Below are 24,090 nucleotides of genomic sequence, written 5' to 3'. Positions count from 1 at the left end.
ATAATAAACATTGCTGATACATTAATTTTATCTGTACTGGAAAAATCAATCTTCAGATGCCTTGTTATGTACAGAATAAGATACTAAGTCGAACTATCAAAATGCAGTTATTTCGGGACTCCAAAGATTATAATCTTGTAATCAGTTGTAAACTAAATTATTGTTTATTGTTCTTCCTCTGTCTAGTAGCATAGTAAAGAAGCGTATTTTTAAATTATAATTTTTTCATTTGTGCAAATTATACATGTTGATTATTTATTTTGTTTGCTTCTGTACATACCGTAACTGTTGTTTGTGAAGCAGTGCATAAGAGTATACGTATCGCATGAGCAATAAATGACTTCAGTTTTCTATAATAGAAATACTTACAGAATCAAAAGATCTTATCATTGTATCAAGTGAGTGAATATTGTTCATACTCCAGTCAGAATTCTGTAATGTATAGCTGACTATCAGAATACCAATGTTTGAATATGTCTCATAAGATGAACCCTACAATAACGTGTATGGATAGACATTTATTTATCTATTTATTTGCCTTTTTTTCGATATATCCTCATCGAACAGAGCTTTATCAATGAAGTTGATGAAAACAATTGAGAATATTTCACCAATGTGTGTATTTTAAAGGTAATTCATCTTATATGTCTGTATCAGGTCCTCTAAAACTCTAGAGTCAAACGGGTGAAAAAAACACATCTAAGGTTATTGTAGCATTAACCGGAAAAGGGCTTTGTTAGATGCCTATATACTCTCTTTTGACATGATAACTTGCGAGGGATACATTTATGCCTTATTTGTTTATTTTTCAATACTGCATTAATTTTTATAAACTATTTTGATATCATGAACACATATTAATCATGATTAATGATTGATAAACATACATCATATACAGCGACATTAAGCTATTCTATAAGTTTGTATTCCTCGTGTAGAGAGAATGAATAGGTCACCGCAATATGAGAAATTGTGATTTTTTTGCACAATTTGTTAACAAAAACAACCCAAAGTTTGTATTTTAAATTTCTGTATCGACCCACTCTACATAATCAACATACTTAAATTGTTCATTTTTTTCCCAGATTATGACGAAATACTTGTCTCTTTATATCAACTTTATAAGCAACTGTTATCACACAAATACACATACTTTGCCTCCTACCAACTGTTTGCGGATAATATCCGGTGGCTGAAGTTTTCTTATTACTAACTTCATTTTACTTTCAATATGAACGACTATGCTGTTTTGTTTCTGGATACTTATGATATCAGATTGTATCTGTTGTAATATAATATCAAGCTGAAAAATAAGTCGACCCTTCAAGATACAATACTCAGAATTGGGTTTTTTTCAATATTTATGCAATTCACAAAACAAAAGAAAAGTTTAATCAGACAGAAACATCACTATTAACTGTTAATAGTAAAACAGGACTTGTTTAATTCATCAGCTTGTATAATAAATTTTAATCAACTTATACAGTAAACATTGCAGAAAAAGAAAATTTCAATAAATTTAAAAGATCAGATGAGTTTTTAAAGTTGTTCTGACATGACATGTTAGTAGTTTTAGATTAACTCACCATCTTTTGAAAAAAGAGCAAACATGTTGCTATTCCTGTAATGTTGATCAGTGATTTAATCTCAGTGTATTGTCTAAAATGTTGAACGAAAATACATTTGAAAACAAATCAAATAAATGTCAGCGTAATAAGATCAATTATTTGATAAATTACAACTCAAATTGAAGGCATTCCAAATGAAACTTTTATCCAAATTGTAATCAATGAACGTGTGTTTGGTGTGGTTTGTTTTTTACACTTTTTTTTATGTTGTTCGCAAAAATAAATAATGCCATCATGTTGATTGGTGTATGTACAAACAGTATTTCTAGTTTACTTCTCTTTCGGTAATGGCCTGCTATCTATTCGTCGCACAAAACGATAATGATCGAATCACATTTCAAGGTGCGGAGATCAAACATGCAATTGTTTTATAAATCATGTGTTTTGTATTTCAAATTTTACTATTACAACCGTTTGGTTATCAATCGAAGAACCTATTCTAATACTTCAAGAAGACAATATTTTTTTTTATCAATGTCGTGCTTCCTGGGCGCTTTTACAGATTTGCCCTAATCAGGAACGATACAACATAACATTTAAAAGACAGGGATGACTAAAACATAAAAACGTTAAGATCAATATGACAAAAAGGGATTTATAATGCAAAGCACAGTTTGTCTGATGATATTGGAACCTATTTTGCTATTAAAATTTCTTGATTTGTCAACGGGGAACCAAATTTTAAAAATAACTGCAAAATTCATTCGATAGTCTTGTCATCGTAGTTATGCCAATTTTAAGTAAGTTCTGCAGACTTGTTTAAGGTCAAAGAGATTAACTGATTAACATTAAATATAACATTTTAATTCTTAATGTGATTTTGATCAGAAACAAAAACGTTACCAATTATACTGCACCAGAAAGATATGCATTTCGATAAATTAATACATTTAGTGATTCTCAAGGCCAACATAATTTTAAATTTACAGTATGAAATATAGACGTTGAATAGATTGAAATAGATAGTTTGATTTTTTATGGTGTACTATTTCAAAACTGTCCAATGTTAGGGGAGGGTTTGGTGCCTGCAAACTGGTTAACACCGCTACATTCTGTAAGTGCCTGTCGCAAGTTAAGGGCCGGCTATTCAGTGGTTGTTGTTTGTTGCCTTTGTCATATTTGTTTCTTGTTCATTATTGTGTACACACATTATACAGATAGGTTTCTCGTTTGAGTTATTTTACATTATTTTGTTTATTGTTGGGCCTTTAAAAGCTGACTATTCAGTATGACTTTTATTCATTATTGATGTCCTTACGGTGACCTATAGTTTTTGAATCTTATGTCATTTTGTTTCGCGCGGAGAATTGTTTTATTGGCAATCATATCACATCTTCTTATTTTATAGTATGGGGTTGTTTAAAACATGAATTTCCTTAATTCAACATTTATTCATATTAAATACATACCCATTTTTATATCCATGGTATTGATATGAAGTTATTGTAATGAGCCAGATAACTATAACATCTCCTATTAAACATAAATAATTGACGATGCAGTTGAACATCATGTGTGAAATAGTTAACAGTGTTAAAATAGTATTGTTTGACTGTAAATGGAGCAGGTACTCTTCTGTATTGTCTGATATGTTTTGAACTGAGTTCACGTTAAGGTTATCCACCTGAAATGATAATCATTACAAAGGTATAAGAGATGTCATGACTAATGTTAATTCTATGTTTTTTCGTTTCATAAATAAAGCAACTAAATTTATCACAGCTCTTTCTTTGTTGGCACTGTGAGCAGAATTTAAAGTAGTAAACAATTTCATATATTAAACAAGGTTGATTTTATTTTGCATTTGCCTTTTGGTGTAGAACCAGTTTATCAGTTGTTCGAAACACTCTGTTGACCTTAAGTGAACATATAGATATGACCGAGCTGTGTATGGCGTCCAAGATAACAATTTCGATCAGTCAGTCATGCTAGGTTGTAAAGTTGACATTGTCATAGAAACATTTCTGGGTGTTTATATTTAAATTCCGGTTTTTTCCGTCTTATTCAAATCAATGCACATTAAGAACTATATGACAACAGTAATATCAAATTTTGATTTTAACCAAAGAATTCACAATTAATTGTTTACTTACAAAATAATTAGTTTTCAATTAGTAGTTTTCGGTTTGCCGATAAGAGACATATATGTCCCTACAGCGATCAAAAGAAGCATCCATTGTTGAAAGCCGAACTGTTGCCTACACTTTGCATCTACTTCATTTGAATTTTGGTGGATATTTTTTTCATTGGCAATCATACTACATCTTTTTATGTTTATATTAAAAGTCAATATTTTATGTTTAATTTTGTCTGAAAACAGTTTTGCCGTTTTTAATCATGGAGATGCATTTCCTCCGCACGGTTCCCGACAAGAGACATATATGTCCCTATCGCTATCATTTTAAGTCACTATGTATAATTGTTTTCCTTTCTAAATCTAACTTACCGTATAAAGTACATTGCATAGCAAAAGTAAGCCAGCTGAGAACACAGAATAAAGCAGACAAAATGTTCTGCTTGATACTGGCATTGTCATCACTTTAAACATTGGAAATGCTGTCTGAAATTCCAAAGAAACACGTAATTGTATATATAAATGTAACGTACTGTAAACTCACAATGTATTAATGTGCGTATTGTTATGCGTTTACTTTTCTACATTGGCTAGAGGTATAGGGGGAGGGTTGAGATCTCACAAACATGTTTAACCCCGCGGCTTTTTTGCGCCTGTCCCATGTCAGGAGCCTCTGGCCTTTGTTAATCTTGTATTATTTTAATTTTAGTTTCTTGTGTACAATTTGGAAATTAGTATGGCGTTCATTATCACTGAACTAGTATATATTTGTTTAGGGGACAGCTGAAGGACGCCTCCGGGTGCGGGAATTTTTATCTACATTGAAGACCTATTGGTGACCTTCTGCTGTTGTGTTTTTCTATGGTCGGGTTGTTGTCTCTTTGACACATTCCCCATTTCCATTCAAATTTTATTGGGTGCATTTATTATAGCAATTCTGTCATTTTAAATTATTTTTTGCACTAGTGAGAAAGGTCCTTTTTAATTCGTATAAAATAATTGAAAATGCGAATCTAAACTATTGCGATTATAACCCTGTCGCACTAGTTCGCATTAATAAAAACATTCTGAATTCAGCAGTTGTTAGGAACAAATAGAACACAATCAAACTATTATGTGATCAAATGATGTTTAGGAAAATATCTAGACATTCAAACAAAGGATGAACGTGTATTTCTATTTGAAATGAGAGTGCAATTATGTCATCAATGAAATTATCTCGTTTGTGGTTTCCTATCAAGAAAGGCAATTATGTCATCAAAAAGATATATTATTTGTGATTTCCGATCCAGATATTAAGAGAAATAAGATCCTGTCATATATAATAGTATTTAAGACATTGTCTTAGATCTTCTCTCTCCACGACTTAGTACATCTCGTTGCATAATTTGCTTTTAATAACATTTATAGAGAATATGCTTGTAATATTAGTTTACCTGTCGTTTTGTCTTCCAGATAACGCAGATTGGAATAAGCAGAAAGAGTATTATAGTTATTGCGAAAACAATAGCTTCAGATAATAATCTGAAAAGAACATTAAAAGAATGCTATTGTAAGTCTGAACATTTGCAAAGTGGAAAAGTTTTTTCTAACGAAAGGATGTTTCTAGGCAGCGATTTCTTAAGTAACGTTAGCTCTGAGATGAAATAAACCAAAGAAACATCCTCAATGATAATACGTTTATCGCTATTTTATATACAACACCAATGACGTAGGTTTATAACGATATTGATTTTTCTGTCTGCTCTACGAAAAGAAACCTTTATAATACGAAAAATCATTTAAAAACAGCAAATAAGTTAGAACACAAAACATTGTTTAAATAAAAAAAGGATAATCTTGTTTTTTAATGCATAAATAAAAAAAAATATTTTCTTGACTTTTTAAGATTAAATTAATAATTAAGCAAATGTGTTTAAAATACAACCTTTTTCTCATCCTAATAAAAATTCATTGATTCTTATTTTGTTACTCTTTGTAATTTGTTATGCATTGCTGCTTGTCTGAATTCCTATGTTCAGTTAATATTAAACACTGAAACTAAAAAAATAACAACAACAAAAACATCAATACTTTATTGTATTTTTTTTTTTTTGACTTGCTGGACAAAAAAAATAAACTTGCATAAACATTTAAGTTGATTAATAGCGATTAATTTTGTTTATTTTTATGTACTTCTCCTTATTTAATATTCCTTTGAATTCTGTATTTTTTGTTATACGCTTTTGCAGCGAGCATTTGGAATAAATTGTCAACTTACAGTTGTCGCGTAACAATGACCAACAATAACTGAAAAAATAAAACGATTGGTACAGTCGACAATGAACCAATATTGATGTCTCCCCAACGTCGTTCTCTTTTTCTATGTGCTTTATCACTCTGAGGAATCATTCTGCTAAGAAACAATGATACATTAAATCATTTACAATTATACAAAGATCCCATCTTTGAAATTATATAATATTCAAATTGTTTTATCTATTGGAAAGCACAGACTCCAGCTCGACTGAGATTTTGATTACACATTTTTATTAGTCTTAAATCCACCAAACAATATATATAATCGTTTTTGATTAACGATCATTATTGATATTCAGTGTTGACTACTGTGCTAGTGATACCCTCGGAAACGAAACGTCCACCAGCCGTGGCGTCGACCCAGTGGTGTAAATAGTTATCAAAGGTACCAGGATTATAATTTGATACGCAAGACGCGCATTTCGTCTACATAAGACTCATCCGTGACGCTCAGATCAAAATAGTTATATAGCCAAACAAGTACAAAGTTGAACAGATTTTGCTTATATATAACTGTCGTGCAAATAAGTTCATCATAGAATATCAATCACGCTCTAATCAATAAAAACTTCAAAATGGCAAATATGTATGAAGTTGAAAACCATTGATGATACAGAAAAACATCCTAAATGTTTTGCCAAAAACAATAAGGTAATTTATGCCTGAGGTAAAAAGGTTTAGTAATTCAAAATTCTAAAGTTTTTAAAGAGTTAATTTATAATTATGACCATATCAATGATAATTCATGCCAAAACAAAAGTTCTGACTACTGGGCTAAAGATACCCTCGGGGAATAAAAAATCCACCAGCAGTGGCATCGACCCAGTGGTTATAAATACACTAATCATAGAAACCAGATTTGACATTTTGTATATAGAAAGACTCATCACAGATGATCGAAACAAAAACAAATCCATCAGAATGACAAGCAAAAGTGCAAAGTTAAAAAGATCTCAATTTAATAAATAACTGGAGTTAGACCATCATACGAAAACTAGAATCTTCGAAAAGTAACATATCAAGATTTCCTGACACGCAATCGTGTACGTCATAAATGTGTATTGTTATTTTAAATAATACTAACGAATATATATGTAAATCATTTTAATTACTCATATAATCATATACTTACCAGAATCGTGTCCAATCAGGTTGCTGAATTTCATTTACGTTAAGTTTATTTATCTGAAAAAATCAGTTAAAGCTATCTACGTTTTTAGATAAATAAATTTGTATATGCTAAGTCGAATGAATTGAAACATACACGACAAATAATTAAGAGGGAGGTGATTTGTAATAAGTACCTGTATTTTACAAGTACGAAGGCCATCATTGGTTCATCCAAACTTGCAAGAACATTTGCGTTTATGCTGTTTGAATACAAAGAAGTTAGATGCGTTTGTTTTCCGTATTTCTTTAAGATCTTTTAATCAATACGTCGGAATAGATTTGTTTTCCTTATTCTTTTCTGCTTTTTAAAATGCTTCTTTTTATCTACCATTCCTACCCAGTGTGTCCATCATATTTCCAGCGTCTAGTTTTGAAATGTACCTTAAACATATTACCCTTCCTTTAGTTTGTTCCTATAAATTGAATACATGACAGAAACTTTGAAAATAAAAATAAAATGATTCACCAAATATTTTGATACAAACACAAATTGCGAATTTACATTTTGATTATCTCGTCAACAAAATCAATATTACAAACAATACCGTTTTCATCGGATACGAGTTTATACTTATAGAACATTGTAAGGAACATGGATTTTTAGTAACCAGTACAGTGTTCAGAACTGTAGTTTTACCGACGGCATCCTATTTCCGATTGTGAAATTTTACTCAGTGTAAATTAGCAATGCGGGTTACGCAGGTATATCAAGAGATGCTCACCCTGTTAACTCATCGGTCTCTCTCCTTTCTGAGTTCATACGATTCACTCAGTTTCTGTTTTTTACCACGATTTGTCAATTCCTGCTCGATTTAGGTGATGTGAACATCGATATTCTACTGTCGCCTTCACATGACTTACTTATTTACTTACGTCGTTTAAAGTTCCTGTTACTTCAAAACACTTTATACATCGGCTAGAAAGGAATGTATCCGTACTCTGAAATTGTTTTTCCTCTAGTTGAAAATGATACCCGATACACTTTTTGATGTGCTGAGAACACTGGACTGTCCTAAAATTATTTTTGTTTTGGTATTAAAAATACAACTGAACAAATTAGTAAACTATCACTACAAATGTCGCTGTCGTCAGCATGTATTTCGTGTTGAAACCGAAAATAAAACATCCACACATAGTATAATACATGTAATATAAGAATCTCTCTTTGTCAACAGTTTTGTTTAATTCAGATATTTTCAAAAACTGGTGTCTAGAAAATGTGGTTTGCGTGCCAATGAAACAACTCTCAACCAAAATCACAATTTGTTAAACGTTAACAACTATAGGTCACAGTATGGTCTAAAACACGAAGCCTTGAATAATTGATATTGATATGAGTCATTATTCTCTATTTTAACTACTGATCACTACTAGTATTCGATTTAAAAATGTTCAACCTTTCATAATAAACATGTTTGCGAATATTAAAGACGCAAATTAAATCTTACCCATAATCCCCAGTTTCTAGTATTTCTTTTGCAATATTCAAATCTTCACCAAAAGCATCAGCTGATGAATGGACCTGTCCTAAAAGTGCAATCCATATGTCTCCTATATGTATGCCAGCTCTAACATTTATATTAACTCTTTGTTTCATCGAAACTTGCCTATTTGATCAAAATGAAACGAAATTATTTAGCTAAATTTTTATATCAATTTGTCAAATTACGAAACAAGTAAGGTAATAAGCTGTGACCTAATTTTACTTTATAATCGCCACGTTTGTCTCTCAGTAGCGGGCTAGCATCAAGAGCGGAAGGTCGTTAGTTATCACCCAGTAGGAGTCAAACAAAAGATGTGCAGATTAGTTTTTACTACTTATCTTCTAATCACGCGGTTTTTAGGAGTAAAGCAACGATTGGTCTCCATAGAATCAGTACAATATGTCCTCCTGTGAACTGTCACATTTTTTACTGCAACGGCTCAGCTTGTCGGTCTAGTACATAGCAGTATCTTTATTCACATTGCAGTATCAAGTTCACGTCCTGTCTATGCATTTAATTTGCAATTGGACGTTTAACATCATTCCATCCATCCATTTATATTTTACTACGTATGAACAATGTCAACCTTTTATAAACATGAGAATGCATGGTTACCAAATTCATCTTTTAAAGTGATTCTTTAAGAATGTAACTATTCGTAAATAAAACATTGCGCAAAAGATATAACAAGATTTAACCTATACTCACCGTACTTTATTGAGTAAAGATAAACTCATATTGACAGACATTTCAACTGGCATGTACCCAAAATCCAAAACGTCACTTATGAACACAAATGTATTCAAATGTGATCCTATCATTCTTTGTTTACAACTCTGCAAGAAAATAGATATTGACATCTAAAGTTATAGATTATAAGTATATTTGCATGATTTCATTGTATTTCCGTTATAGATTTAAATTTTAAGTAATGATCAAACTTTCGGTTTTATGCATCTATTGTACATTATTTTCATTTAAGAAATACAAAAACATATCATTTCGTCGGTTAACAGTTGTACCTGCTTAAGTTACTCAAGTTCATCGTATAGCCTTCGAATAGATTACATAAGCTGTGTTTGGCAAAACCTTTACGAATTTTTGGTCCTCAATGCTCTTCACCTTCGTACCATATTTTGCCCTTTTTTATATTTTTTTATTTGAACGTCACTGATGAGTCTTTTGTAGACGTCTGGCCCAAATACAAAATCTCAATCCTGATATCTATGATGAGTTTCTTAACAAACACTGAGCCGATGCCACTGCTGGTCGAGATTTTATTCCCCGATGGTATCACCAGCCCAGTAATCAGCACTTCGGAATTCTGTGTTGACATGACTTTTCATTGATATGGTCATAATTATTAATTAACTGTTTACAAAACTTTAATTTCTTTTTTAAAAACTACGGATTTTCTACCTCAAGAATAAATAACCTTAGATGTGTTAGGCAAAATTTTTAGAAATTGTTGGTCCTCAATGCTCTTCAACGTCTAATTTTATTTTGAACTATTTTCTTTTATTTTTTATTCCAAAACTGAGGAGTCTTTTGTAGACGAAACGCGCGTTTGGCGCAAATACAAAGTTTCAATCCTGATATCTAATGATGAGTTTTTTACAACCACTTGGTCGATGCCACTGCTGGTTGGGTTTTTATTTCCCGCGGGTATCGACAGCCCAGGAGTCAGCACTTCTGTGTAGACATGAATTATCATTGATATGGCCATAATTATAAATAAACTGTTTACAAAACTTTAAATTTTGAATTACAAAGGCTTTTCTACCTCAGGAATAGATTACCTTAGCTGTGTTTGGCAAAACCTTTAAGAATTTTTGGTCCTCAATGCTCATTAACTTTAATTAGGTCTTTCCACTTTTCTGTGGAAAGACCTATTGTTTTTCTTCTGATTATTTTTTTTTTCTTCCGCCTAATTTTGTTCTTGCGATAAACATTTGTTTCGCAATATGTCGCTTAGATATTTTGTATATGATATCGAACAGTTTATGCGCTTTTGAAATTTACCCTGCGTAAACGAATACTTTTCTTTGTAGGATTTATCTCCCCAAACACTGTTTTCCTTGTTATCACATCTCCTTCGCAACCGTAAAAGATTATGACAAATTTATTTTACAAAATTGCTCGTTATATCCTTCGCATGATTTGTCCTATTTTGACCGAAGCGATATGACCGCTCCATATGAGAGTTATTTCCCCTTATGCATCTGATATAAGTGATATGAATTTCTATCTTATAAATCATAAGTGATAGAGACCTAGGATCTTTTGATTTGAGGTCCTTGGTCCCAAAAAATGAAAATTAGGTCAAGGTCAAAGGTCAAGGTCATATTCTAATATTTGAATTTGGCTTATTTTCACTTATATCCAAAGACTGTATAAGATATCAACAAATTATTTTTACTAAATTGTTAGTTGCGACATGTCGTAAGATGTAAATTTTGATTGCAAGCGTACGTTGAATGTAAAAGGGAGTTTTCTCCCCTCTTGTATTTAAAAATACGCGTTTGGTGATATAACTCATTAACTAAATATAATTAAGACCTATGGTCTTTTGATTTGAGGTCCTTGGTTTATGACCTTGAAATTGATCTCAAGGTCATAGCTTAATTTGACGTTCTAGATTTTGACCTTTGCTTTTATTCTATATGTATACATGATAAAGATATACAACTTTTAGAAAAAGGTCTCAAACCATTTAACCTTGAAAAAAACAAACCGGAAGTGACTTTTTGTAAACCGGAAGTAGCTATTTTTTGTACTTTATTAATATAAAAGTATATAGAACCAGATATTTTTGGAATCAGTGTCAAGTAAATATTCAAATATAATCGGAAGTAACATTTTTCAAACCGGAAGTAACAAATTATCTCCCTTATTTAAAAAAAATGTATGGAAACAATATATTTTTGGAATCAGCTTACTAGGAGCTATCATTTGACGATTGAAATGACATTTTAAACTTAGTTTCACAACTTTTCATATCAAAACACATTGTTTTGATGGAAAGACCTTCAATTGTTCTCTGAACAATTGGTTTTTAATTTGGTCTTATTTTTCTTCTTCGAGTGTCACTGATGGATCTTTTGTAGTCGAAACGCGCATCTGGCGCAAGTATAAAATTCAACCTTGATATCTATGATGACTTTATTTACTACACCTACATCACTACCATGATACCATCATGATATCTACCATTGTATTATTATTAGGAGATAAGACATTACTGCACTTTACATGAAAAGGACATGAGTAAGAGGTTTAGCTAGCTATAAAACAAGGTTCAATCCACCATTTTCTACATAGGAAAATGCCTGTACCTAGTCAGGAATATGACAGCTGTTATTCATTCGCTTGATTTATTGAGCTTTTGATTGTGCCATTTGCATAGTTTTGAATTTTCCTCGGAGTTTGATATGTTTGGATTTTTTTAACTTTTTATATGTCTGTGATATTATAGAAGTTCGCAAGTCTATTTTCGTGACCTTATATGTCTTGTTTTTTTCTAAAGTGCTTTCTAATAAATTGATCATGATAATATACAAGTAGCTATCATAGGCCCTTTAAAATTATTTCACATCTTACAAAACGTTAAACAGATATAAACAGATGAGCAAAATAACCATTAATTGATTGACCTATTTCTTAATTGAAAGCACACGATATACTATAGTCGGAGCCAGAACATTTCTATGAAATAGTGGATGATGTGTGTAATAAGTGTAATAAATATGATACATGTAAACACTACAAAAGTCAAAAAGTCTGAAAAGACCAGTTTTTGTCTGAATTAACATTACTCGACATTCTTAATTTGCCTGAATTATTTTCAAAAATTCTTGACATAGTATGAATTTGTCAAATAAGGTTCTTGATTTTTCGTGACAAGTATCTTGACAGTATGAACATTGTCTTAAAATTTCTCGACACTTCCTGTATCATCTGATAAGAGTCTGGATTAGTCTCGACCAATTCTTGACTCTCTTAAATTTGTCTCGCTTTGTCTTGACATATTCTTGACATTCTTAATAATGTCTGGATATGTCTTGACATATTCTTGACATTCTAAATAATGTCTGAATATGTCTCGACACATTCTTGACAGTCTTAAATATGTCTTGACACTATCTCAACAGTATAAAATGTGAACAGACTTAGTATACCTGAAGTAGATAATAATTTATTTTTAATCTTTGTGAATTATTCAATTTGTTTTTATGTTAAAATAATTAACTTCATAATTTTGATGAAGAAAATTCATTTCAATTCATTTTTTTCATCATCAAAATCATTTTTATCTATCAACAAACTTTTTAAATTGTACTGGCATGGTCAGTCAACTGATAAGTTGTTGGGCTGATTACAGGTAAATCAGTTATTTCTATTTGACAGTTGCGTGTACTCTGGGGTGTGGAATACCTGAATTTTATAGGGAACATCCTGTCCATGTGAATTCCAACAGGTGACATTACACAAATTGTTCTTTTATTAAATGAATGATTTGTATAGCATCATGATTTTCTATTTATATAAACCACATTTTGTACAATAATTATTTGCCATATAAACATTGAGTATTATGAATGTTTAATGAAATATGTCTACAGTATAATTGGTTTCAATCATTTAATTTATAAGATTTAGGAATCAAAATTTTTAATTATTTAAAAACCCACATTTTAATTATTTCATACTTTAGATTTCATAGCCATATTTGCATTTGTAAAAATATTTATATATCCAAATTTTCAATTAATTATTTTACATGCCCAACTTTTATTTTGTTGTAAGAAGTGTAACTTGAAACAACAGTATATCATATAGAGAGAAATAAAGATAAAGTTATATCATGTATATTGGTCATGATTTGTAGAGCTCAGAACTGTCAACTAAATTTTAGACACAATTCAAAATGTTCAGAATATTTCAAGCCATACTGATAAAAAATAAGATTGTCAAGAATATGTCAAGAAATTTCAAGACAGTATTCAAATGTCAAGAATTTGTCAAGAAATTTTAAGACAATATTCAGAATGTCGAGAATATGTCGAGTAAATTTAATACAAATTTAATATAAATGACAATTTGTCAAGAAAAATTAAAACACAAGTCATACTTTTGGTGAATATCGAGTAAAAAGTTCATGAAAATTAAGACAAAAACTGGTCTTTTCAGACTTTTAGACTTTTGTAGTGAAATATATAATTATGTCTACGCACACCTTTGACAATATTTCTATAGAATCTAATATCTCTTGTAAGGCCGTGAATGGTGACATTTCGTTAGTTGCTAATAAGTCGTCCAACATCACCATCTGAATCACTGAAATACTAAATAAAACATTGAGTACATAGATTCGACCTACATATTAAAATTAACTGTATGAAAATCTCAGCAGTGATCGTTGAAGTGTTGTTCCATAAATACAAAATAATTAACATTTTACGAAGTAATATATTTACCAAATAACAAAGTATACTTCAGCAAAACAGAAATGTACCGTGTAATTGTCACTTAAATTATCTTATCTCAGTCTTGTTCCCACTGTAAGTATTATACATATGTCAATATCTAACATCAGAAGATGATACACATCAACGAATAATATAATTAGTATAATTTGATTTTTTTCTGGGAGCTGCATTCTACATTTTATTCTTCTTAATCTCGATTTACAGCTGTTGGGGTTTCTTTTATTAATTTTTATATAAATATTTTTTTATTAATAGTGTCTTCTGTTATCGTACCTAACCGAATTGTAAAAGAATAATTTCTGATTAAATGTTGTTACATGACAAAATTGTACTAAGTCAAGTAAATATATGTGGTGGATACCCCCATCTATATACTCTGTAACTGTTACCTAACGTTTTTGAGGCAACAAGTGTACATTTTCTTTTCGATTTCGTCCTGTTTACCATCTGATTTAATGTCCTGGAGCAGAATTGAAGCTAATGGGAATGGCATTCGGTTAAGAAGAGTTTTTTCCTGCAATGCATTCGAGATAAAATTGAACATACATATATGACATAATATACAATTAATAAATAACACGTGCAGAGAGGATTTTTTCAGTTATATCTATTTATGACTTGAATGAATAAGCTCTTAATGTCGTCCTAAAATGGAGTAACATATCCAGGTTCAGAACCAAACTATGAAAAAGAAAATTAAAATTGATTTGTGACAGATAGTATGACCGATATGACCATTAAGCACCCAAACATTTTAAAAGAGCATAGCGTTATATATAAGAAGTTGCACATTTTGCGTTGCTACGCATACTTCTACTCAACTACTAAATTTCGAATCACAGAAAGCTGTCTGTCAGATCTAAAAAGTGTTTAACATTACAACGCATAATTTCAAGCTACTGAGAAACTATGAAGTCATTACATTAAATCGTTTTTGACAACGGTTTTAGGTAACTGTTATTGATATCCTGTGTTATGCTTCGTTGAAGATATATGTTCGTTGTTATTCTGAGGTTTGCATGTTGAGTCGACTTTTATATTATTTGTTTTTGCGTTCCTCTGTAATGAAGGTTCTTGTAGTGGGTTCAGGGGAGGTTTTTTTTACGATCAATGATTTTGAATCGGGACATCTGATTGGAACCCCAGTTTAGAACATGGTGCACACATGGTCCAGATAGACTGACATAGTATATATGCAAACAATATTTTGTGAGTGTAACTGGGTGACACTTCATAAATCACTGGGAATATTGCGAAAAATCTTATTTAAATCACGACAGAATTCAAATATTTATATAATGCAACTAAAATAACATGTCATTCTTGTTTATGATTTATACCTGCTCTATTAAAATGTTTACTGAGTTTTCTGTTTCTTTCTTCGCCATGTTTTGAGTTGAAAAAGACTTTCTCAGATCTGTATCTAGGTGTAAATTCATGGAAAATCCTAGTAGAAATATTGGTATCGTGAGCAGGAAAAATAGGATAATCTGGAAATAATATAAAGACTGCTTTCTTTTTATGAAGTTCTCAATAAATATGAATAAAATAAGATAAACGCTAATTCAACAGAAAGTTAATAATGCCATACTTAATCAAAATAAATGACGAAGGAAATATAAAAAAAATATGAGAATATGTGGTATGAAAACTAATGAGACAAGTATCCACTGAAAACTAAATAACGTAGATGTAAGCATTTACAGGTCATCAATGAGCAAAATCGTTTAGAAAGCTATTAAAGACCATGATACAAAAACATATAAAACATTTTAAACAAGAAAACCAACGGTCGTACACTTATGGTCTAACATCTTTTCAATACTTAAATCATATTTTGATATAGCAAAAGGTAATGGTTTTTTTCTCTTCGTCAATTGGATGTGTTTAGAGATTGTTGTCGGATGTTGAAAGGGGTGGGACAAATCTGTAAGTTTGATTGTTGTCGGATGTTGAAAGGGGTGGGACAAATCTGTAAGTTTGATTGTTGTCGGATGTTGAAAGGGGTGGGACAAATCTGTAAGTTTGATTGTTGTCGGATGTTGAAAGGGGTGAGACAAATCTGTAAGTTTGATTGTTGTCGAATGTTGAAAGGGGTGGGACAAATCTGTAAGTTTGATTGTTGTCGGATGTTGAAAGGGGTGGGACAAATCTGTAAGTTTGATTGTTGACGAATGTTGAAAGGGGTGGGACAAATCTATAAGATTGAGTGTTGTCGGATGTTGAAAGGGGTGGGACAAATCTGTAAGTTTGATTGTTGTCGGATGTTGAAAGGGGTGGGACAAATCTGTAAGTTTGACTTTTGACGGATGTTGAAAGGGGTGGGACAAATTTGTAAGTTTGATTGTTGTCGGATGTTGAAAGAGGTGGGACAAATCTGTAAGTTTGAGTGTTGTCGGATGTTGAAAGGGATGGGACAAATCTGTAAGTTTGATTGTTGTTTGAGGTTTAAAGGGGAGGGACAAATCTGTAAGTTTGATTTTTGTCGGATGTTGAATGGGGTGGGACAAATCTGTAAGTTTGATTGTTGTCGGATGTTGAAAGGGGTGGGACAAATCTGTAAGTTTGATTTTTGTCGGATGAAAAGCGGTGGGACAAATCTGTAAGTTCGATTCTCTGAAAAAAAATCTTGATCATAAAGTTTATACATAGTTAAGAAAAATAATACGATAAATATGTATGCGTTCAAATTTGCCTTTGAATCTAAATAGTCATAAGACGCAAAACATGACAACAATGATGCATCAATATTCTTTAGGAAGGACCAATTAATTTAATAGGGTATGGCATTATTTTAACTTTGACGGAAAACAAGATTAAGAAGGAGGAAGGAAAACAAATTCTGTTTGAAATTTATGTTTTGCCCTTAAATTCAACGATGGTTTCTGTAAAATACTAGGTGCTTGCGTGGTACGAACCAAAGTTCAGTTTTTATGCGAGTGCAATAAATATTCAAGAGGCATATTGATTAGGCAAAATTTATTTTATCCCCTTCTTTTGGGAAAACAAATCAAATCTGTGTTGCTTTCCGTAGATTTAAACGTAACAAAATTGTGTGTTTTGTTGTTAACAATATTAAAAATCAGTGTTCCTCTATATTTTTATGACCTTTTTTTCGTTTCATGCATAAAATTTGTGTATTGAAATGCTTAAAGTGACAATTCTTTTAAATATCCAACTATATATTTTTCTTTCCATATATTGTACAATATTTATAATGATACATTTAACAGTCTAGGTTAAGTTCTCTCTATTCGTCATTTTTTCGTGCATGTTTACTAATTTCTCAATAAATCTAGAAAAGTTGCAGAAAATATTACATTACAATTGAAAATAGGGATATGTGTATATAGATTTTACAATTTCATACACATGATTAAAAAAAAGATAAATGATAAGAAATACTGCATATTCGCTGTGTAAATGATGAGAAATACTGCATATTCCCTGTGTAAATGGTGAGAAATACTGCATATTCGCTGTGTAAATGACGAGAAATACTGCATATTCGCTGTGTAAATGATGAGAAATATTGCATATTCGCTGTGTAAATGATGAGAAATACTGCATATTCGCTGTGTAAATGATGAGAAATACTGCATATTCGCTGTGTAAATGATGAGAAATACTGCATATTCGCTGTGTAAATGATGAGAAATACTGCATATTCGCTGTGTAAATGATGAGAAATACTGCATATTCGCTGTGTAAATGATGAGAAATACTGCATATTCGCTGTGTAAATGATGAGAAATACTGCATATTCGCTGTGTAAATAATGAGAAATATTGCATATTCGCTGTGTAAATGATGAGAAATACTGCACATTCGCTGTGTAAATAATGAGGATATAAATGTTCAATTGTCTAGAATGTTTACTTTAAGAAACGTGATGCATTCATTTATAATTAGTTTCTATACTTATCAACTGAAATCGTATATAAAACACATCTTTGTTAATTTCCTTCGTGTCTCAGTTGTCAGGAAATGGATGAAAAAAATTTTGATCAGTTTCTGATATGTCAAATCGATGAAACAATTCACATATTCTTCACTTTGTTTTCCTTGGGTATCTCGATTTTTTCGATCTCTTTTCAGGTGTTTACCTTAGGCAGCAACCATTTGATTTTCTGGGGGGGGGGGGGGGGGGGGGGCTAAGGTTTTTTTTGGAAAAAAAGTTTGTTTCCAGTTTTTGGAGAAAAAAATAATTTGTTTTGAATATCTGAAAAAAAAAAATTGTTTGTTACAACCTCAGCTGCCACTATATGTAATGCTAAAATTGAAATAAAAAAATTGTTTTCGACTTGTCGTGAAAAAAATAGATTGTTTTTCGCCGCAGGCGAAAAAAAAAAGTTTGTACAGGAAAAAAAACATAGCCCCCCACAGAAAATCAAATGGTTGCTGCCTTAAGCGCTATTTTATTGAAAATGTTGAATTTATTTACAATTAATTCTTCAACAATTCTAACAGAGACATGTCTCGCCTATGCGATTTAATTACAAACTTTGACACTATCATTGTTGACCCGCCAACACCGGAAATACTACGCATAAGTTTCGCTTCTGCGACTTTCACTACAAGCAAAATCTTCAAAGCATCTTTGGATAATAGCGTTTTATAATAGCTTCTATCTAGCCTTACAAATAAGAGACCGAACAAAAAACAATCCGGTCAATCGGATTCTTGTGGGCACGGACAATTATACCTGCACATCTACTTATTAAAAATATCAATTGACTTTTGAGATATAGAATAAGAAATAAACAAATGAACACACTTATCTTACCTTTTGTAACATTGATCCGTTAAGTTCCTCGTTCTGTGATGTATCCCTAGTAAAAACAATTTTTGGCAAAATTATCGTCACTGCAAAGATGAACCGATATCTCAAACGATGAGGAAGGCAACCAAACATTAGAAATACTAATGTCGTTGGCCAATAATCACAATAATTGTTGTCAAAGATGTAGAATTCAGTGGTCTCGAGTATTATTACTCCAATGATTATATATTTACAAAAGTTGTCTTGAATTTGTCTTATCATTGATGTTAGATAAAATGCTACGAAAACTAATAAACATATGCATAGCACCGTTATAGTTGTCATTGATGACGAGTCCCAGATGATTAATATTATAATCTGTACGATGTTAAATACAATTCCGACAAAGATGAGACATTTAGAGAGTCTTCTGTATACGAACCATTTGAAGACATGATAATGAATTTCCGTTTGTTGGTTTCTAAACCCATTCCATGACATAGGTTCCAATGGCGTCCTAGAACAAATTGGTTCGACTGATGTCATCGTTTTCAAATTGTTACACAATTTTATTCGGAAATGTAATAGTATCTCAATATATATAATGTTTAAAGAAATAAACGGTCTTGAATTATGTTGCCAAGTATTTCCTGCTTTTAGCCATAGTTATGCGTTGAATAATTTCATATTCGTTGTCACTCTTCACTGTAATTCGAAAATGCAAAGTATCTGTCTATGACAAAATTGATACATTGTTTTCTGGTCGAATATTTCCCGGTAACATATCAATTATATTGCTACTGTTGATGCTTAACACAAAGACTTTACATACTAGCTGACAATGAATGTCTTTAATGTATTTATTCCGGTAAATCCGTATTGTGACGTCCGTTTTAATTAATCTCTGATCAATACTAATTACGGACAAATTCGTATGTTCTATTGTCATGTTATCTTTCTAGGAATTCTTAACTTTAATTTGTATATAATATTATCACAAAAGAAAACAAATCAAAGTCTGTGAAACAATCAGCCGTCTTACAGTGTTGACAACCATAGAACGTAGAGATATTTAAACCAAAGGATTCTGATTCTGATAACAGAACTTTACAATAATGCTCGTATCATAAATTCAAGTAACAATAGTTACGATAATAATAATTATATGAAATGGTTCGTCGTCCATTTTTCGAAACACGAAATATATCAGCTAGCGACTGACTTTGATAGCATTCAATATGTATTTTTATTAGCACATTAATTTCCTATTAGCGCATCCATATTAAAATGGTCTGAGTATTTGTTAATGTCGTTCTGCTGGAAGGTATGTCTCCTTAATGAAGTTTCCTCTTTGCGTTGTTATATTTTACTTTAATCTAGCACACGTCCTCATCAACTTCCATTGCTTTTATTACCCTAAATTAAATTCTGTCAGATATTAATAGTTAATTAAAACATAATCGATAGTTATTTATTTCAACTGTTAAGAGTTACTACAACAAGTTTATTTTAGACATCATACATGCTGTTTCCAGGCAGAAGATAATTGCTTGCAGAGCCATATACTGTATTTGCATTTGATTTCTATCTCTTTCTACTTTGGAATTATTGAAAAAAATCCAATAACAACATATTCTTCTATAAAAATGAGAGCATTGGTCTATTGGGTCACGTGTAATTTTGTCAGATTTCGTATACATTTTAGTGTACTGCACATGTAACTACAGTAAACAGTATGTATCTTTATTTGAAAATATATTTCGTATTGGTGCATTCAAATCAAACTTGGTCTGAGTATTTCTAAATGTCGTTCTACTAGAAATAAACTCATCATAGATACCAGGATTCAAATTTTGTAATTGCGCCACACGCTCGTTTCGTCTACAACAGACTCATCAGCGACGCTCGAATCCAAAAAAGTTTAAAAGTACGAAGTTTAAGAGCATTGAGAACCAAAACTTCCTAAATATTTAGCCTAATACAGCCTAATACAGCCACTGTTGATGCTCAACACAAAGACTTTACATACTAGCTGACAATGAATGTCTTTAATGTATTTATTCCGGCAAATCCGTATTTTGACGTCTGTCTTAAAAAAACATAAGAATTTAAAACTGCACGGCATTTGTTTTTTTTCCTCTACCTAAAACGTCGCATTCTTGAACAAGAAGAAATACTGGCGTTGGCTTGTAGTTAGAAAGAATCGTTTGCGATTGATATGTTTTTCTGCGGTCTTTTACCGTAAGAGGTAGGCTGTTAAAAAGACGATGTGCAAATTTTAATAGTATAAAGTAGACTAAATAGGATTTTGCAATAAAGATGCATTCGCTATTTATAACTATATTATTTAATCAAATATATGATGTGTGTTTGAAGAAGAGAATATATTCATATGGCTCTTTTAAAAGGAGGTTATTTAAAATAAAAACCATTTTAAAATAAAATAAAATGATTGTTAAAATAGCTGATAAATGACAAACAAAGAAAAAGGCGGGATTTTCCTTTAATGTGAATTAACGAATTTTGTCAAGTTAGCATCCATTACATTTACTAAGATCATTTTCTAGTCGATTGATGTAAGATATGTTCCTTCTGGTTTAGTAGAGAATAAAATTGGTTTTGATAAAAAAAAAAATTAATATGATAGATGTAATAATTGTATGAATGAATATTTTAGGTCAACCTGGCAATCATCCTTACCAAGAGCTATGTCAATTAAGAAGTAATTTTCTCAATTATCACAGCACTGAACAAAATATTTTTGAGAGGATGTGTCCAAAGTAGTAAATTAATATAATGTATTTCATGTAATCAAGCGCTGTTGTGAGTTCCGTTTTGTATCAAGTGCACCCATTTTGTGATTAAATCGAAAAAGTTTATAAAAAAATGTAATGACATAATATAATATAAATCGATGTCGTCTTTATTTCCAAGCCATTAAATAAAGAGTATAATTAGTCATATTTTAGTAACAGAATTTATAGACAAATTTTTACCAGCGAGCATTACGAAAACAGCACTTTTGTAGAATTGTCGTTGTGTGAGGGTATGGATAGGGGTCCTTCATTTCTGTATTCTTTCGCTCATTATTGTTTAACAGTAAACTTTAAACATGATTTTCTTCTATAATTACTAGATAAGTGTATTCAAACATTGTTCTTTTCTGTAATTTGTATATTTTAAACGGAATTCATCATTTTTTAAAGTTATTCTTTATGTTTTAGCACCCCTTTATTCTCTTTTTTTTTGCGTCCATTTTTCTCGATATATAATTGTTTTTTGTCCATTACTCTCTGTTCTGTAAAACCCATGGCATCCACAACCTGTAATATGTTATTGTCCTGAATATAAGTGTAATGTTTGCCGTCGGATGTTTTCCCGCCTTTAAAGGGGCACTAGCTACGAGAAATATAAAAATCTAAAGAATAATTTGTTTTTGTTCAATCAATAATGAAAGTGAAATAGTGAAATAATAATCAGTTTTAGCAGCCAAAATGATTAAATTTTGTCAAATTAAGCTAAATAATATTGATAATGAATTATTCACTTGCAAGTGAATAATTCGACCTCATTAAATCCGTATTCATGTGAACATCAATTTAACCCTTAACTAGAGATGGATAATGCATGCATTGTACGCGTACTGGTTATTTAAAGGAAAAGAATGTCAACATTGAAAGTGAAACAAAGGTAAAGCATTTGATGACTAATTCGATCCATTATAAACTTTCTTATACAGTTAAAAACGATGAAAAACCTGTATGTTTAATCTATAAAATAAAATTAAACAGACCTATAAAAACCCAATTGCACGAGGTAGCTTAATCTATTTACATCTATATTTATGTTTACATCGCTTATATGGTCATCTGAGGTGAACTCGATAGTTAATTAGATGAAGTCTAGACGAAAATACACATGAAACGAAACTATGTATTATCGACCCTATGCTCTGCAGCTTGTTTAGTTTAGACTTTTTATAGTTTGGATGAATGTTTTACATTATTTGTTATAAATAAAATATGGGACTTTTGTCAAATCGGTGACCATGAATTTGACAGCTAGTGCCCCTTTCAGCTATCCCATATTTGACTTTATACTTATAACATAAAATGCGTTTGAAGAAAACTTATTAATTTATCAAAGTAAATATAAATCATAACATAGGGGTTTAATAGGAAATTATCAATATCAATTAAATGACAATAATAAAACTAATAATGCTAAACTTCAAGGTTAATTTCTGAATTTAGGAATAATTAATGTTTTCAAAATACAGGAAAAAACACTTATTATATCATCTAAACGATAATGATAATGGTTGTCAATAGACATTTTTGGAAATAGAAAAATAAATAAAAATAATAAGGGAAATATATATTATATATATATAAATATTCATAATAAACACAAATGCAGGATGTAGATTGAAGTATATCCTCATTTTTCTACAGATATTGTACTGAAAAGAACCACAATAGCAAATACTCAGAAATGTTTTGTCAAGAATAGATTAAAAAATTCCGTTTACGTAGGTCGGCTTATTTTCGTCTCTACATTACCGTAATGTATGGCATAAAAGAATGGTAATATGGTCGTATAGTAAGCCAAGTGTTTCTGTTACCCAAATTTATCGAACGTCTTTTTTCATAAATATGATAACAAATAAGTACAATATAATGTGTACTCCTCAAAGCCCCCCTGTGTGTAACTTTACATTTCATCCCTGTGTCGAGGTAAGAGAAGTGGTGTGAATTTCTAGACATATTTATCTAAAATTTTGTGTGTCTTCTGTTCAATCGAACAGGAATGACATTCACAATATACAGAAAAAGGTAATAAATTGTTTTATGAATCTGAATCAATCTGAAAAAACGAAACATATCGCTTATGTTAATTTTGAATTCAAATGTCATTCTTTAATGAATGATATTTTTTCTTTTTAGTTAATTTATAATGGCAAATATTACATAAATATACATATAATACCATAGGGTCATTATATAACATGGCATTGTAATATTATATTATTACATTGCATTGTAATTTTATAGTATTGCATTGCATTGTATTACAATTCATTTTTATTGTATTGCGTTTCATTACATTGCATTGAATGCTATGATATGGTATGGTACGACATGGCATGACTCTGTATTATATTGTATTTTATTGTATTATGTTG

The 24,090-nt window shown here is 30.9% G+C and overlaps 1 protein-coding gene across 2 annotated transcripts in view; it reads right to left on the bottom strand.

The window, feature by feature from the left end:
* Window positions 1-24,090, bottom strand: part of LOC139498636 (adenylate cyclase type 3-like) — a 32,509-nt gene that overhangs the window by 6,657 nt on the left and 1,762 nt on the right. Inside the window, exons 2-16 of one of the 2 annotated variants that reach the window (XM_071287119.1) lie at window positions 18,930-20,321; window positions 15,484-15,633; window positions 14,533-14,657; window positions 13,891-13,999; window positions 9,363-9,490; window positions 8,619-8,777; window positions 8,044-8,182; window positions 7,133-7,185; window positions 5,963-6,097; window positions 5,139-5,226; window positions 4,075-4,188; window positions 3,038-3,252; window positions 1,587-1,659; window positions 1,154-1,303; window positions 370-492 (exon numbers count right to left, since the gene is read on the bottom strand). In XM_071287119.1, coding sequence (XP_071143220.1) covers window positions 370-492; window positions 1,154-1,303; window positions 1,587-1,659; window positions 3,038-3,252; window positions 4,075-4,188; window positions 5,139-5,226; window positions 5,963-6,097; window positions 7,133-7,185; window positions 8,044-8,182; window positions 8,619-8,777; window positions 9,363-9,490; window positions 13,891-13,999; window positions 14,533-14,657; window positions 15,484-15,633; window positions 18,930-19,451 — 2,283 coding nt within the window. In that variant the 5' untranslated portion in view covers window positions 19,452-20,321. The remainder of the gene's footprint in view (window positions 1-369; window positions 493-1,153; window positions 1,304-1,586; window positions 1,660-3,037; window positions 3,253-4,074; window positions 4,189-5,138; window positions 5,227-5,962; window positions 6,098-7,132; window positions 7,186-8,043; window positions 8,183-8,618; window positions 8,778-9,362; window positions 9,491-13,890; window positions 14,000-14,532; window positions 14,658-15,483; window positions 15,634-18,929; window positions 20,322-24,090) is intronic. The other variant, XM_071287118.1, reaches the window with a different exon arrangement.

The sequence above is a fragment of the Mytilus edulis genome, chromosome 12 (assembly GCF_963676685.1).
Source record: "Mytilus edulis chromosome 12, xbMytEdul2.2, whole genome shotgun sequence".
NCBI lineage: Eukaryota > Metazoa > Mollusca > Bivalvia > Mytilida > Mytilidae > Mytilus > Mytilus edulis.
Note: the sequence above shows the minus strand (reverse complement) of the source record. Positions and strands in the feature narration are given on the sequence as shown.